The 17,490-nt window shown below is 37.2% G+C and overlaps 1 protein-coding gene across 1 annotated transcript in view; it reads left to right on the plus strand.

Moving 5' to 3' along the window:
* Window positions 1-396: 396 nt before the first annotated feature.
* The window catches only part of LOC139700246 (uncharacterized), a 110,867-nt gene continuing 93,773 nt past the window's right edge, over window positions 397-17,490 (plus strand). Inside the window, exon 1 of the mRNA XM_071598868.1 lies at window positions 397-525. Within this exon, the coding sequence (XP_071454969.1) occupies window positions 397-525 (129 nt within the window). The remainder of the gene's footprint in view (window positions 526-17,490) is intronic.

Genomic DNA, 17,490 nt, shown 5'->3' on the forward strand with positions numbered 1-17,490 from the left:
TTTTGTTTTAGCATGTTTAAATGGCGTCCGCTATTTGCCAATGTTGTAAATGTCTGTATGCGTTCTCTCATATTATTTTTAGAGCCTGTTATTTATGTGAAGATTTTTTACATCCTACTAGATATTTTCTACGATGTGACATTCATTAATTCATAATATAGCGGGCTTTACTTTCCGTGTCACTTCCAATTGTCCACAAGTTTTGGCATCCAGGCAATGAAGTCCCCGGGATGTGTAGCAAGGGAGTCCCGGAGCATATTCGTTATTTGAGGCAGGGATCCTGATATCAACTACTGATCAATCTACTCTCTCGGCTTTAACCTAATTTTATTTGTTTCTTTCTCTGCCTCGAATTTCAGGATGAGCTCACCGTATGCATTGGCTTCCGGTGTCGTCATGGATCCCACTCTAGCCCCCAACTGCGTGCAGCCCACCAACTCCCATCGCCTAGCCAACTCATCACAACAGCGCTACAACATCGATGACAGCGTCAAGACCTGGATCAACCCGCGGCTTCTTTCGATGGTAAGTGTTCACGAGTGGCTCTATTTCTTGAATTTGCAGCGTTGGATAGTGAACATAATACCTAAGCAGCAGATTGAATTCTAAATAATATGGTAGAAGAAATTTAACTTACCTGTCGTCTTCATTATGCGCTAGACATATTCTAAGTAGGGCAAATTTTTTTATGATTACTATCTGAATTTTTATAACTATTAGAATAAAGAACCGGGTTATAATAAGGTACTTAGGGTGAAAGAGGATGGAAATAGGTTTATGCTAAGTAAATGATGGACTCCGTAACGAAGTATAAATTCCCTGTTGAACCTAAGGAAGCAGCTTCAGAATATGGTTCGACCTAAATTCCCTTGGTCAATATCAAACCTCCGCTTCAGAAAATGTCAGAATACCCAACTCAGGCCTTCTGATTTTTCCAGCAGTATGGGTAACTGTTTCCGCTAAAAAATAAAGAGTGCTGGTGCAGTATACTCTTATTTCGCAATATGTCTCACTGTGAGTAAAATGGGCTCAGAGTCAGAGCTAAAATTTTTGAGCAAATTGCAGAAGCATTTCAAATGAAGTATGATAGCTCTTCTTCCAATTTTGATCCCAACCTACCAATGTATAGTTAAATGTTAAATTTACTCGGAATGATGCTCGGTCAATATTCTACATTTTAATCGGGAACATAAGGAATTAAATAGGAGAAAGCTTAAAAATTTACAGGAGAGCCGAGGTCTCTCCTCAAGGCTGTTGCTGTTAAAAAGTCTTTTTCTTACTGGTAGCCAAATTACGAATGAATCCTTCGAAGACAAAGGGAAATCAAACCCAAAATATATATTTTACATTATAAGTGGTAGATGTGTGGATTGCGGATTCTTTTCAGAATACGTGTGCCTATAAACGCACCTACTCGTTCCTATATGCCTACGTGCTCGGTCCATGCAATGACAAAAGTAGGAGGTGACAAGTCTTCTCTTTAGGGGGTTATTCTGATCAGTTCACTTTTTGTATGTTACTATCATATAGGGCTGAATATGCATCCGTTATAGTTTTATTTATATTGAGATATTAGATTCCGGGTAAGATGAACGTGGTTGATTGAAACCTAGATGCACATTCATATCTGAAACTTTACTTTGCAATCTACAAATATATTCTGATAGCTACCTATTGATTTAAGTCTATTATTCGAAGCAGTAATAGAATTCCAATGGGCACAAAGTCATTTTTTAATTTATTGTATTGTATCGTGAAATAGTTTATAATGTTTACCGTGGCATACGAGAATTTCATGCTCCGACATTTTTGTGAAAGTAAATTTCCGTAGAATCAATTAAATTCACCAATACGCATCATTGTTTCTGGTTATGCTAGATGGGACACGAGGAATAGATACATTCGTAACCTCATTGGGATTTGATATAAGTTGAATTTTTGGTCGAAGTTTTGAATATCCGTTATGAGTTCTAGAGGCGCCCCTCACCCGAGTAGCTTGAAGCCGATTGTGTTTTTGGTTATCGTGTTTAATTGGCGAAAAGAAAAAAATGAACGGCAGTTAATTGAAAAATAATGCGCCGGAGGTAAAAATGAAGGATTAAACAGTTGTGCGTTAGATTGAAAGGTTATGATAATTCATTCGAAATGAAAGAAACGTGCGTAAAATTCTTCGCTATTAACTCTTGACTGCCTCTAGAAATTAGTAAATGAAATAAAAAGAGATTGCTTCAGGAGTACGTATCCACCGGAATAAAAAAATATTGTGTAATTTTTTTGATGATTTAGCCGTTGTGGTGGAGAGAAAGAGGTCTGAGGTAGGCGCTCGTGAAATGAGATTTGTGGAAGAGTTACTACCTAAAGACAAACAAAGTACGTATTTTTTGTCTTTGTCAGAGAAGGAAACGGCAACATAGATATAAAATGTGGCATCAAGTTAGAGTGGAAAAGGTTTGCTGTATGGCAAAGGGAATCAGAACAGCAAACGAAGATAGAAGAAAATAATTTGTAGCAGCCTATTCTAGAAGGTATTCTATCTCGAAAATAATTTCATTATCAACTAAAAACTAAAGTCTGGAAGTAAAAAATACTTCATTATGCTATTATTCCTTTCACTGTCTAGAAGATAATTCTCTGAGGTTATGGAGACTAGGACGCCCAGTCCCTTTGCTTTCATAGACAGCGGTCGAAATAATGATGGACGGAGAAGACCTTGAAGGACGGCCACGGATGAGGTACAGAATAGAATCGAAGCGAAGCAATTATTAGATAGTGTGAAATGAACCGTTCGAAAAGTTGGAGAAGTACATGAAACTAATGCTGGTATTTGAAAACCAGTGATGATAAATATTCCAATTGTTGATATATTGACCAAAAAAATTGATTAAAAATAAATATAAACCCATAATAAATAATAATATGACCCCCTTTAAAGCTCAATTGGATTCCGTTGACTTTGGTCAAAATCTTATTTCTAGTCTTAAAAATTGCTAAATGAAAAATTTGGCATTGTTTAGATAAATTGTTTTCGAAGAATCGTTAACATAAAAACAAATTCTAATGATAAATTAGTACAAACATTTTGATAGGCACCCAAGGTTTTCCCTTATTATGAAAAATGTATTGTTATTTGTTGATTGATTATTATCCGTGATTTTTAACTAATTTTGCAAGATAATTCCACTGCAAAAATATCTACCTTTAAAAATAACGTTAAAATAGCTCCAGCACAAGACAAGAGCACATTTAGACGTATAACAACAAATCCCTGAATCCAAAAGTTGCATACCATCCATTTTTATTGGATTTTTCATTACAGTTTTAGTGAATGTTTTATGTCATAATCAGTAATCCTTAAATGTAATGTGATACTTAACGTAATAGCATTTTTATTTATGGCCGAGGATTCAGCATACAGATTCGTAGGATTAATTTTGCGAAAGGTTAAGTAACAAATATGAAGATTAAATTCTCAATGAAGACGAAGAAAAAATTAGAAATGGAAGAATGTATAGTAACAATAACTCAATCAGCCTCTATTTTTAATATTGAGTGGAATAAACCTTTGCCAACCAAACCAAAAGAAGTTTAAGTTTCATCCATACATGACTCGAAAAATTGTATAGTGCATCGATTTCAAACTGTAAAAATCATTCCCCTTGATGTATCAGACTATATTTTATTATAAAATATAAATATATTTTCACTGCCAAGTTGATGCATTTTATTGAACATTAGTATATGACACCGTTCAAGTTACTGTCTCGGTATCTACCGCAGTTCTTTCAATTTGTCAAATCTTTTTATTTGACGTTATAAAATAATAAGCATGACTATTTATTTATTATAAATAAGTGAGCATGGAAACGTGAAAATGTTGGCATTTTCAACTAGTTACACCTCATTAAACTTAAAATAAGTACATATATACATTTCTTGTGATTCATATAATTTGTTCCACGAAGTCCCTTTTTTTGATTATATACTAGAGATTTTTATTCTTTAAAGGAATAAAACATGCAAATTAGGTATTTTCCAAAGGTTTTTGGATTTGTCCTCATCTAAAAGATTTGAGTTCTTCAACGAGTTTGTCATTAAACAATATCCACTCAAGGTTCCACCAGCTCAAAATTCCTCCCTAATGGTGTCTGAATGATGAAATACGAATTGGGCTTTAATAAAAATCAAGTTTTTGAACTTAAACTTCGCCAAAATTATTTTCATTCACGAATTTTGGAATATTTTTTAAAATTTTAATTACTTTAAGGACGAGGTCAGATAGCTTCAGTGGCTTGTCTGCCTTCTCTGAGCCAAGTTGCGTGACGCTAGCATTGCCTGTGTTGTTTCTGTGATTGTTTACAATGTTTAAAAAAATTGAGAACGCCGCCAGTTGTGAAGTGAGGGCAGTGATTAAATTCCTCAATGCAAGAAACGTTCGCCCATGTGATATTCATCGCCAATTAAAGGAGGTGCATGGAGACAATGTAATGGACGAGTCGTCTGTTCGGCGGTGGTGTCGCAACTTCAACATGGGGAGGGGGAACACACACGACGATGAGCGTTCGGAGAGACCGTCTGTCATTACAGACCAACTGGTGAGCTCAGTTGACGAATTCGTGAGGAACGATCGGCGCGTCACAATTGATGACATCTGTGAGCATTTTCCCAATGTTTCTCGAACAATTGTTCATGAAATTGTTAAACACCATCTGCATTATGCAAAAATTTGTGCAAGATGGGTCCCTCGCGTATCTCAATGAGCTGGCGGCGAAGGACTATGCAGCAGGAATACAGAAACTTGTCACACGTTATGACAAATGCCTTAATTTGCTTGGAGATTATGTTGAGAAGTAGTTTAAAGTATCCTCTTTCAAATAAAATTTTTTATGTTTTTTAATATTTACTTTTGTGTCTTTATTTCACGAACGGGTACTACTTTCCGGATGACCCTCGTACAATAAATTCACATTTCTTCATACCATGAAGAATTTATTTGGAAATTGAGGAGACGATTTACCTAATCATGTCGGAACGATCTTCCTAAGCGCCGTACATAAAGGGGGTGGGGATATCGGTTGTCTTTGACCCTCTGACGCTCCCGTGGGTAACAATTTCAAGAAATGGGCATCTGGGAGATGCATCACCCGGGCGCCGCCGTGGTCGTTTCGTCTCTCTCGCGGAGCGACTGAGGTTGCTGTAAATCAGTGACGCTCGCTCAAAAGAAGATTTTCCGGCGGCTGTTCGCAACGGCTTGTCCCGGGGACTCCCTTAACGACCCGTGGTTAAATTAGATTCTACCCTGCGGATGTGATATGGCCGCGAAACGGTTGCTTTCCCGCCGGGAGGTTTTAGTATCGCAATGAGTACCTACGAAATTGCATTGTGAAAAGGTTTTATAGCCTCCGGTGAAGATTTTTCCCCTGTAGCAAGTGGTCTATAATCCCCACGTGTTTGAGGGTCATACGTCGCTGAGTTACGGTGTGAGCTCCGACCTTACTTCATTTCGATCTCTTCGCCTTTTCTCGCAAATATTAAAATAATTAAGCTTTCTTAATTTGGTTGTAATCTTTGAGTCTCTCTCCAATGCTTGCGGAACGCTCTCCGACATAATTTTGTAATGGGCATATTATCGACGCCCTTGAATTTTTCCAGGAATCTATTTTTCGGTGCCAGTGAGAAACAAGCACAAGTATCGTTATGAAATACAATCAGTATTGTAACCTCATTTACCTCCAATCCAGACAATGTTCTAATCAGTAATTTATCAATCGGGGAAGAATGATCGAAGGAATATTTTATTCCACTTTGTTTGTGGACTTAACCGTGGTAATATTTATAATAAAGCCCATTAATACTGAAAGAATAAAATACTCGTATCATCATGCCCCCCTTAATTTTTTTGTAGCCGTGGTAAAACTGAATTTGTTTACATACGAGGCAATGTTTTGTAGATGATTAAATAATTCTGCTTCTATAGTGTCATAAACACATTTTTTATCAAATAAGTAACTGGCAGTCCACTGTATACGTGTATGATTACAATGATGAAATAACGTTGTATGGGTTCTTTTTATTGTGCGTTTGGGGCTTCTGTTTTTTCTGCTAATAGCCTACCACCTTTCTTTTAATAGTCGTCCAACTGCTCAAAAACGCCGGGCGGTGTTTTTTATTGCCCAAAGAACATTATTTGACCTATAAATGTCTCTATTATATAAAACCGTAAATCTATCAAAAACGAAAAAAAGAGAGCTTGTTCTTTTTGAGTTTCATGTTACAAGGGACCCTAGTAATTCATAGCCTTTGGCCTTCTTCTTTTAAATTGTCCTTTGTCGGAAGTTTTATGCCACCTTCCGGCTGCTTTTTCTCTCCACCCGGAGAAAACGTATTTTCCAAAGTTTCCCTGGCGCTGCTGTAAGTCTGAGTCTTACGAACTTTTAATGTTTGTCACTACCTTTCTCCGTCTTGGAGAAATACCTTGCGGCAGTACTATCAATTCCTCTTACTCAGACCTCGGGAACTCATTTCTGTGCTCTGTCACCGTTTTTTATTAATAGGTGTGCTTTTTGTTTGGGAGAAAGTTTTTGATCTCATCATTAATATTAATGGGTATTTTATTCATTTCACATTTTGAGATGCCAATTTTATTTTTGATCATGAAGGAAGATAATTGGAGAAAAGTTTCTATCCGTTGCTAAATGTCCTCAATGAATACTGTTGAGATCCTATAAAGCATTACTAGTCATAGAGGAAAAATTACGACTAAACTTTTCCCATCGATACACACACTCTTCTTCAGTTTCCTTAGAAAGGCGTACCATCTTCAAAATAACTATATGAACACTCGAACAAGCTGATACAGGTTTAGCATACCTTATCTGGAACAAAGCCCATCTTCAAGAACAGAGATAGAAAAAGAAAAATCAAAGTTTTTCCAGTTTGTTGAAACTGGTATTTGTACGATCGGTTTTCATCATTTGCTTAAACTGAACTTTCACAGAACTAGCTCATTAGAACTATCCTTTAAGGTTATTTAATTTTTTGGGGCTATTTTCAAGAGAGTACTTATTCCACTACGAATAAGATAACAGTTACTTGTAATGGGGCATGAACTTATTGATAATGTCACATTTTAAATGTTTGACTCGATATGTGCTATTCAAGTGAAGAATAGGTAGTGATTTTATGTAACGTAAATCAATGCAAATGGATAGGTTTTATGTTTTACAAAGGAAGTTGAAGAATGGGTCAAGAAACACAGTATAGGAATTACTCCTAAGGATAAGATGAGTATTTTTCATCTCTATGGCATACGGATAAAAAATTAAGACAACTGCGAAAGGCGAAATAAGTGGGAGGGAATACTGAATATACTACATATGATATATTCAAATGTGATACATGAAACAATCACTGAAAGGATTGAAAGCAAAGAAAATATGAGTACGGAGAGGTGATATAATAGGTGACATTGTATTTATAGGAAGGTCAAGTGGAGAGATAAACCAATTCTCTTTTTAGTCACTTTTGACGATGACGAATTAATTTCTGGTTTTCCCGTTGCATATGGTCTTCTTTTGGTGGATTTATTATGCGTTGATATGTGTTCATCTTAGATTAAGAATGGCGTCCATATTGTTGTTATCTGATACAAATCAAGAGGTATGTATATAGTTAAATTAATTTTTTTATTTTGTACGGTAAATAGATTTAAAATTTTGTAAATTCGGATAAATAAAAAATATTGACGTTCCTAAACGTATGAGCATTATGGCTTATATAGTTCAAAAACCGATTTTTTTAAATTAGACTCTATAGCGTAAACGAGCGTACCTATGTCCGCGAAACATTGGAAAAACGAAATAGCCAAGGCCGTAAACTTGATATTTCTCTTGGAGAAGAGATGAGATTTCAAAATAATCATTTTATTTTGAAGTCGCATCTAAATTAAGCTTACAGCCTTGGCTATTTCGTTTTTCCATGGAGACTCTGAATTTAAATATAATAAAATTGGAGAGACTTGTCAATTTGCCAAAAGTTGTGGTTCAGAAATTTCTAATTACTAAAACCTCACATTGCTGTTTATTTTCTTGTAGCAATTACTCTCGTCTTGCCTAAGTTAAACCTCTCCCAGAAAAATTACCTATCTCATATTTATTGGCCATTTATGACGGCTTAGTAAAGTTTGATTAGAAATAGTTGGTCAGTAAAACTAGGTTATCTATCTCATTGAAGCCTGAGTTGATTGAAGTTGAAAATATCGTGGGGAATATTACCTTAGTCATGCTTAACATTATAAACTCGCTTTAATTGTTCTTGAACGTTCGAGAAATTTTTTTATTACAAGATTATTTCTTGGAAGAAGTAAAAATCTTAAATTCATTATTATTTATTCATTCAACGCTGTGGTGGGCATGCTGGATTTGGGAAGTAATTGTTGAAATTGTGGTGGAATTGTTCTATTGTCCCATTTGTTATTATCATAATGTTTCTCGCTGACTGTGAAGAACTGTTGTGATCGGTGAAATATCCCCTCGCAAATGTCCTATTCACTTCACCTCTGCGAGGCATCCTTCTATCTCGTCCTCTTACTCCGTTAGGTGCAAAGTGCTGAGAATCGCAGCTCAGGGGCGCTCTCCTCTGCAACCACATCCTCCCCCTCTCACCGTCCCTCGCTCAACATTTCCTCACCCTTTTCCCGTGCGGGTTGTTGGTACCCATCCACCTCCCTCGTTCGCTCGTTTCAACACCCCCGTCGCGAGAGAGTAAGTAACTGCGCTAGTTACGAACCCGGCACCCATTAACGATGGAGACGGACCTCCTTTTCCTTCAAGAAGAGAGGCACGCGGCGGGAGGGGAGCAGTCATCGCGGCGCGTGGGAAGAAGGAAGAGGGATTCAACCGGCGTTCTCATCTGGCGTGTTTAGGTGCCGTGGTCTTAGGCCGGGTTTCCATCTCCCATCATTCCCTACCCGTGCCTGTCGCGTTCCACTCGCTCGAATCAGACACTTCGCGTGAAACCAGGCTTGGGGACCACAAGAGTTGGAAGAGGCGCGGAGAAGGGGAGGGGTGGCATCGAGGGTAAGTACCGTCTCGGAAGGGGGTCGAACCGAGTCACCCGAGGCCGAAGATGGATAATCCCTTCGCTGGGACGAGGTGACGATCTCAAGTTGTTTTCTCCGCTCCCACATCCCCCCTCCCCGCCCTCGTCCAACTCCCGACCATTCTTCCGCCTTTCAACCCCCACGACGCAGGTGAGCGGAACGCCATAAAGTATTCGCGGTTCAGTTTTTTCTCCTCCCCCTTCTTGCCGTTGTGGATTATGCGAGAGTGGAAGATGCCTCTTGAGTTGATTTTGCACCCGTAGCGTTCTCTGCGAGACGTGGCGCGAATTAATTTGCTTTTTCCTGAACGGGACCTGTCTAGTAATCAGCGAATGAAGTTAAGTGTAAATTTTTAAAATATTTTAATAATGGACATAGTTGGAGTGCTATGTTTTATTGGTGCCAATAATCGATACAAGTTAATAACTATTAAAAAATTCAATTCCTCCTCTCTATATTCCTCCGAAAATCAAGATTTCTGTATAAAAATGTGGGTCTATTTTATGAGCGTGAATATGCATGTTTACTACGACAAGAAGTGAAAACAATGTGTAGAATATACATACGAATGTGAGTTAAACACTGTAAAGTGTAATCAGGGTTTATGTTTTTCCGTAGTTGATGCCAGAACGAATCAGGGTTTCCGAAACAGCAATTTTTTTATGGTATCCCGAACCACTTGATGCATACTGGGGTAATTTTCCCCAACTTGCGATATGGTGATCATAGAAATATTCGGAAAAGGTTTAATGATAGAGGAAATAAAGCGTCATTTCAATGCTCTAGTAGTGCCCCATACTTCATAAATGGAACTTATGCCATGGCATTTTTATCCTACGTAACTTGGCACACTTTTTTCATGACTCTTGAGTTTTGTTTCAATGAATGAATGAGTTTCAATGAGTGAATTTATAGTATTTTCTGTGAAATTGTAGGGTTTATTTTTAAAAATAATGGACAATCACAGTCAATCTTTTAGAGTTGATTTCTATTGGAAAAACATCGTATTAATCAATATAAATCCATAAAATATTTGTCAGTTCGAGGTTAGCAATGAATTGATAATTTTTATTTGAAAATATTTTTGGCAATGCTATTATTTTATCTCTTAGATATCTTTTATTCCCGTCTGTTTTTTCGTAGCCTAAGCTAATCACTTCGTGGGCATAGAATTCCAAAAAAAGGTTTTACAATTCATTTGTCAAACATTATCACTTATTTATCACCTTAATGCGTATTCACCTGGTGAATTAAAGCAAAAATTGTTGAAATGACTTCAAAGATACATAGCTTATTCGCAGTTGCGGCAATGGTGACAATTAACTTTTATTGATATTTATTTTAGAGATTTTTAAGTTAGGAGGTACATATTCTGATATGTCCTGTTTGTAGCATATTAATGTGCGAGTTTATCCGACTGAAATTTTGCCTCATCTCTATGTGTAATACGTGAATTTAATTAATTTTCTCATTGTGTATATTCACAGAATAAAACCCCATGTGACGAAAACCTATGTAAAGCGGTTCTTAGGACGTCGAACACAGGGGATGGTCATACCTGTAGATGGCGTTCGTTCTAAAATGTTATATACCATTATAAACCTTTTGTACTCTGAAATAGAGTAGTTTTCGTTTATTTTCTGCGAAATACTTATGTAAATGATTAATTGCGTCACGAAAATATGGATCACGTAGAAATTTTTTTAGGTACAAATTAAGATTGTTGTCGAGGTGGCAATTAAAAAAGAATTTGAAAAAGTGTTTAGTTATGGTTTTTTTGGATTATGAATTGATCTTCCAGCAAGGCATACCTTTTCTCCCTGAAGATTAAATTTCACCATTTGGTGGACGCATCATACAGTGGATTGAGCCAGAAAATTTCGGCTTAAACCCCGATAAAATGATTTTTTTAAAATTTGAATTGTCACATGACCTTTAATATATTTAAGCTGATATGGAATCATTTTAGACTTTCTTCACTAAGCATTAAGATAATTTATTACAGCAGTTAAATAAAATTGTTGGAAATTGGGCACCAGTGGAAGAAGAACTCACTCCTTCTTCAAGAGATCATTGTTTGTCCTTGTTCAACCGTTACTTTTCCTCATGATTTCTTTTCAATGTTATTATCTATGGGAGATAAAAAGGCATTATTGCCGAACGATGTTGCATGAGGCGACTTGGGCTCTTTGAAATCCTTCAAAAAACTGTAATAGGCGAAACTTTCGAAGACTTGACAGTTCTTTAATCTCCTCATAAGGGCCTCATGGCCCTTCATTCACCTTTAAAAGTCCGTATCCTTTGACCGTTGCTCGAGTCCACAGCCTCACACTGAACCTCCTTTTCCTCACACTCTCCGAAAATGAATGTTTTATTGTTCACTCTCCACGGACTGTCCGCAACATCCGTGGCGTCTGCTTTGCCTATTCCTCATTAAATAACCCTTTCCGCATTCTCAAGTCTGTTTGTCCGTTTTATTCTGTAACACGAGAACCCTGCGGAGCAGAGTTATGTCGTAATGGACCCCATAGGCACATCCCGAGACGTCTTTGCTCCTTTAGCCGCGACAAGAAGGATGCGTTCACCTCCCTCAAAGGAATGTGCCAAGCTCTATGCGCCGAGGGGTTTCGGAACTCACACGTCTGATGGAAGAATTTTTTCGAATATGGTTTATCCCAGACTTTTTGCACTACTATACGCGTTCATTTCATGGCCAAAAACGTCACTGATTCACGTCACGGAAGCAAGCCCGTCACGAGAGCAAAGAGAATAGAGTAAAATTCAACACATTGTCAGCACTATATATTCCGTGTAAGATGAAAGAAATTTCCGCACTATTATGTAGAGATGCTCAATTTTCCGTCGATGAATTCGCAAACATATCAACACAGGGTATGGCGTGACTCAGATACATGCGATAGACTTTATTTTGCTAAAATTTTTGTGACATTGCGTCTCAAAGTAAGTAAACGATTCCCTACAAATTCTCGCAAAAAGTGGTCGTGATAATTCCAATAACATACCTCCGTATGGCCGTGTATAAGTATATTTCGCGAACCTAAACTACACTTTTAAATGTTATTTTTTCTAATTTTAGTTCTCATTATATATCACATGTTTTTATATCCATAATCATGTTTGGAAAATATTTTGAATTTTACGAATATTTGTTTAGCTGTATTACTTTTTACTTAAAAATATTTTTTTAAATAAACGAACAGTAACACAGGGTATAAGGAAATTTTCAAAATATGGCTGGCATCGGCCGCAATACCAGCTTAGGTTTTCCATCTTGTGGGAAACTTAAGTTGGCGAAAATGAATGCAATTTGTTTTCGCGGGTCTTTGGACTTAGAAATTGCATAAACAATATTTTTTACATATTGTTTATTTAATCTACTTAGGTGTAGGCTAAGAGTATGGATTATTAGAGTATACATTAGCGTTCTTGAAGTTTAGTTCTTGAAGACTAGTACTCTGTATTTGATGTGCTTCATGAATATCATATTGCATTTATTTTCTGTCTAACAGTGAGATATTCCGAAAATTATTATGGTGTATTTTTACCAAAATATTATCATCAAACCTAAAAATTGCCCGATTCCTCAACTTATCGTTTTCATCTTCGTTACAGTTATCAATCATATTTAGTTTTGGAGGTAAATGTTTGAACCGTTTATTCAAGTTTTTCGTATTAACGTAGGTAGTTATGGTTTTTATGGGATAAGATTTTTCATTTGAATATCTTCAAAGGTGAGAATCATTAATTTGACGTGTTCATCAATAATGACATTCTTCAGAAATAATAACGATACATTATTGTCATTGCAATAGAATTAGGGTTACGCAATCTCTTCTAAAGGCCCGATGTCTTGATTTTACTAAACTGAATAAATTGCATTTTTTATTTTAATTTGTTTGCCATTTGTTGTAGATTTTGTTTCTTCTGTAGATTACCTTTTCGTCTCACACATACCGTTTCATTTTCATTAATCAAGAATTAGCTTCTGTATCGATCGTACCCGTTTCAGTCGTACATATTTTATCTTTTCTCTGTATTCAGTTCGCATTGCTTCCTCGTTCTTTATTTCAGCCCTGTTTCATTCCTTCACGAGCTTGTATTATCGTTTCTTTACATTTGTGTAGTCTCGCCTTGCCCCATTATCACGTAATCTATCTTTAATCCAGTGCCTCGCAAATAAACTGCTTTTGCAAGTGGAGATGGGCGCGCTTTCAGCTCGACTTTAGGGATTTAGTGCATGGGGCCTTGGTCTTCGCAGTTTGCTGGTGCAAGTTAAGATGAGGTTAATGGGATGGGTGCTAATTTCAAGGATGTTCTTTGTAAGTTATGCGTGCGGTGCGTGAAGTCACCGCCTTTTCCACCCTTGCGGATACTCGTCGGCTTGTGCTCTCGAGGCGGAAACTCTTCGCTTATTCGTGTTTCATATGTTTGCTGCTTGAGCCGTTACCAAGGAAAACTTCCAATTTGGTATTTTCCCTGATCATTTCGCGTTGTTACTGATAACGAGATTTTAATGATCATGTTGTTCAGGGTTACTTAGTTTTAAAAAATAGCCAGAAATCGCTCCGGTGTCATATCCAATTAGAACAAAATTAAGTTTGTTCAGTCATTACATGGCAGAATTTCCAAAAAGAGTATTTCTTATAAGATGGGAGTTTATTCACAAATTCGTTATTAATGAATGCTTTAATAAATTTTAACCGTTTGTACGAAGAAATGGCTTTCATTATTTTTCATTTTAAAATTAGATACTCTACAATGATATTATCACAGTTTCTATTGATCATCAATAGGAGCACTTCTTTTATTCCTTCTTTAAAGAAGGAATAAAAGAAGTGCTTTTATTCCTTCTTTTATTCTTCTACTATCTTCTTTAAAGTATTTATTCCAGTCCATATGGTAAAAATTTTTATCCAAATAACGGTCATAATATACCGCATCAAGGTATTCATTTTTAAAATTTTTATAAAAAGCTTTATGTTTGATCATTAATTTCGGTCATTTTGCCTGTTTAAGTGTCTTGAGATTTTAATTTATTCCCTATGACCGTACAAAGAAAGTGTATGTAGTAAGAACCTGTTCTGTCAGTTATAGTTTCTTTGACATAACGGGGAGTATCCCGGTATCTGAGGCCCTCTTTAGAGTAAATGAATGTATTGAAAATAGTTTAAATTATTTGCATTGCTAAACTTGCGGTACATATTTTTTGGAAAAGAGTGATTGATGTCACTATCTTAACGATAAACGTTTTTTGTCTGTTCCTATTACTAAAACTTATTCTTGAAATTATGCTGAATGCATAACCAGAATATATTTCCTTTCAGTTTCGTGAAGGTATTTTTCTTATTGCTGTACAGTCGGCCATAGTCATTATTCAATTAATTTTAATTATTACTCATTTACTCTAATTCAATAATGAAAACTCAAACCAAACTTTCGTTTAGTTAATACACAGGCCTGTATGTCTGCTAATTAAGTCCAGGAGTCTAATTAATACCATTCAATCTAAAAATAATTCATTCTGACGTATGAAACATAGCATCTAAAACTGGATTTTAACTTTGGTATTTTGCAATTGTTGTGCACTTTTTTCTTATAGAATTACTTAGTAGCTCTAAAATAAGCAACAAATATTTATTAATAAAGTTTTCTGAATTTTCAGTAATGAATGGAAAATATATGAGCCGGTTAGGGGAAAATAAATACGTCAAATTTAAATTTTATTGACCAGCTTTTTGTTGGAAATTGCTATTATTTTATGCATCGTCTTATTTAAAGTTCGCATATTATGTCTTTCTCACAGGTGCTGTTAAGAAAAGTGCTATTATTTCCAATCAAAATTACATTTAACATCAGATTTTCTATTCGACCACGGTTTAATACGTCTTGACGCTCGTTATGTCATATTACTATGGCTTGATTGATTAACCAATCATTTTGAATGCCGCATTCCCGAGAAATTTAACAATTTATTTCCTTCGTCAAATGGAAGGTTTGCTCAGCGGACTTGAGTAATCAACTTCTTGACCCTTGCTCGATAATAAGTGGTGTTTAATCATAGGATTCCCCCGTGGCAAATGTCATTCAGATTCTTCGCCTGACGGGATCTCCAGGCAATCCCTTAATAACAGTCGGACCATAAAACCTTTTCTGAGACGTCCTCTTGAGCTCACATAAGGCATATCCACTGCGAATGAGATCCTTTCTTTATTCTTAAGCCACGTATATTTTTGTCCCTGGGGGAGACGTCCCATAACCCTTCGTAGGTGTATGTATTTTTAATTTTCTTTTACCCGACTAGTATCCATCATCACCTTGGCGTATCAAAGAGGTCCGTCATTACATTTTCATTCCTCTCCATCCTTCTTTTCTCTCTCGCCTCTCCGCGGCAAGACCCACGGAACGTTGCATAATCCACTCATGCGGGCAAGTCGGCGATTCCTTTTTTTTCTTTATTTCTGTTCCGCTTCTCTTCACTTTTTTTCCGTAGTCAGGCGACGATGAATAGGTGAGATTTCCATACCGGTCGGCTCGCCTCCCGCCCCCGCACTCCAGCGCAGCCTCTACAACCACCACTACCACAACTTTCCCATCACCCCCTCCCAACTTTGCCCACCTCCAACCCACCTCCAGCCCATTCCACGGACCCAAAGCGCTTCGCGTTTTTCATATTTCGTCCCTGTTGTCCTGCCTCCCATCCCCTCCCCCTCATTGCTTAGTTCCCTCGTCGTCTTTCTTCCGTCACCGTCTCATTCCATGACCTCGCTCTTCCCCGAGAATGTTTGCTTAGTCGGACACCGGGAAGTCGTGGGAAGAAGAAAGGGTCGGTATAGGAGGAACGAATGGCTAGGAGAGAAAGATAGAGAGGAAAGAAAGGAAGGAAGAGATATTGCCGAGGAGAGATGGGGAATGGGAGTGGAGTGTGGCGAGGTAGGTTTGTCGTTGTGAGGCTCGCTCTTAACTGTTTGCGTTTGAGGTTAGAGAGCACACGAGGAGTCGGGCGTGTGCTGTGCGAGGAGTTTTTTGACGTTTAGTTCGTAAAGCATCGTTTGGGGAGAGGGAGACAGGAACGACGGCGTTTGGAGGGGAAAGCTGGGGAGTGAAGGTAGTGCAAGGGGGAATGAGACAAAAGCAAAGAGGACAACATAATCTCGGAATAAACAGGAATAACCAGGGGAGCCGAGTGCAGTGGAAGAGGTGAGGATTCCACAAAGTCCTGCCATTTTTTTTCTCCCCTCGGAAAAGACCGGGATTTTGAATGTTTTAACCATCACCATACACTTTTATGCACTATGACCTCTCTCTCTCTTCTTTTTTTTATTAATTTCTTGCAGACTGTTCTCATGCCACGAAGTCTGACCCTCCGGGTTGTGTATGAAAAATTTAGGGAGGAGTGCAGATTTGTTCCCAAAGTTCTTTCATTTTCTTTTTATTTCGGGGAAGAGGATTAGCGGAAAGCTGCGGAATACTTTCTCTTTTTTTACGAAAAAGAAGGAAGTCCTTTCGCTCTGGCGATGAAGGAGGTTTTTGGCTTTCCTGCCCTCTCGTTTTTGTGGGTGAGCGATATTGAAAATTTATGTGCGTAATGGATCCGGTTAACCTCATGTGGGGCGTGGAGTTTATTTGCTGTTGGAAGGAAAATATTTATTCTCCTTTTCGTGTCCCTCTGTGAATGTTTGGCACCATTAATGTGAGAATTTAATTTGTGTAGTTTTTAGGTACATGGGTGTGGTTTACGTTTATCATTTAAGCCATATAATCTCGAACTCTAGCCTTATTAATTACTGGTGAATGGAGTAGCATCTTTTTTTCCAGCATATAACCTGATTCGTAATATTTGGCGCAGGTGATGAAACACATTACCAGATGAGAAAGTAAAATGGTTGTGGTTGGAATAATTTGAAATATAAAATTGATGAAAGTTATCTCTAAAATTTATCTCGATTGTGTGTAATTGAGGAGCACTAATTCTTTATGGTTGACTATGGGTTGGCAGAATATGCTGTATTATTCCTGACGGTTTTTGGTGGGTCATTTATTTATAATATCAAGCGTACCGAGTAGTATTTCAAGCAAATTATTTTATGTGCTATAAAAACTGAGAAATTTATCAATTTGAAAACGTTAAGATTTTCTGATCTACACTTCTCACAACGTAATGAGAAACCTCATACCATTGTCATTACATTAAGTTCAATTCGTTGACCCCATATCATGGCAGAAGTCACAATATTTCCTTAATCATTTCTTATGTTTTTAGTATTTTACGAGAGATTAGCATATAATCAATATATCTTTATTACGAGGGTCATCCGGAAAGTAGTACCCGTTCGTGCCGCATGAAGTGCTGACGACGCGAGTAGCCGCTGGAC

The sequence above is a fragment of the Hetaerina americana genome, unplaced genomic scaffold (genome assembly GCF_022747635.1).
Source record: "Hetaerina americana unplaced genomic scaffold, ioHetAmer1.1.p SCAF_10, whole genome shotgun sequence".
Lineage (NCBI taxonomy): Eukaryota > Metazoa > Arthropoda > Insecta > Odonata > Calopterygidae > Hetaerina > Hetaerina americana.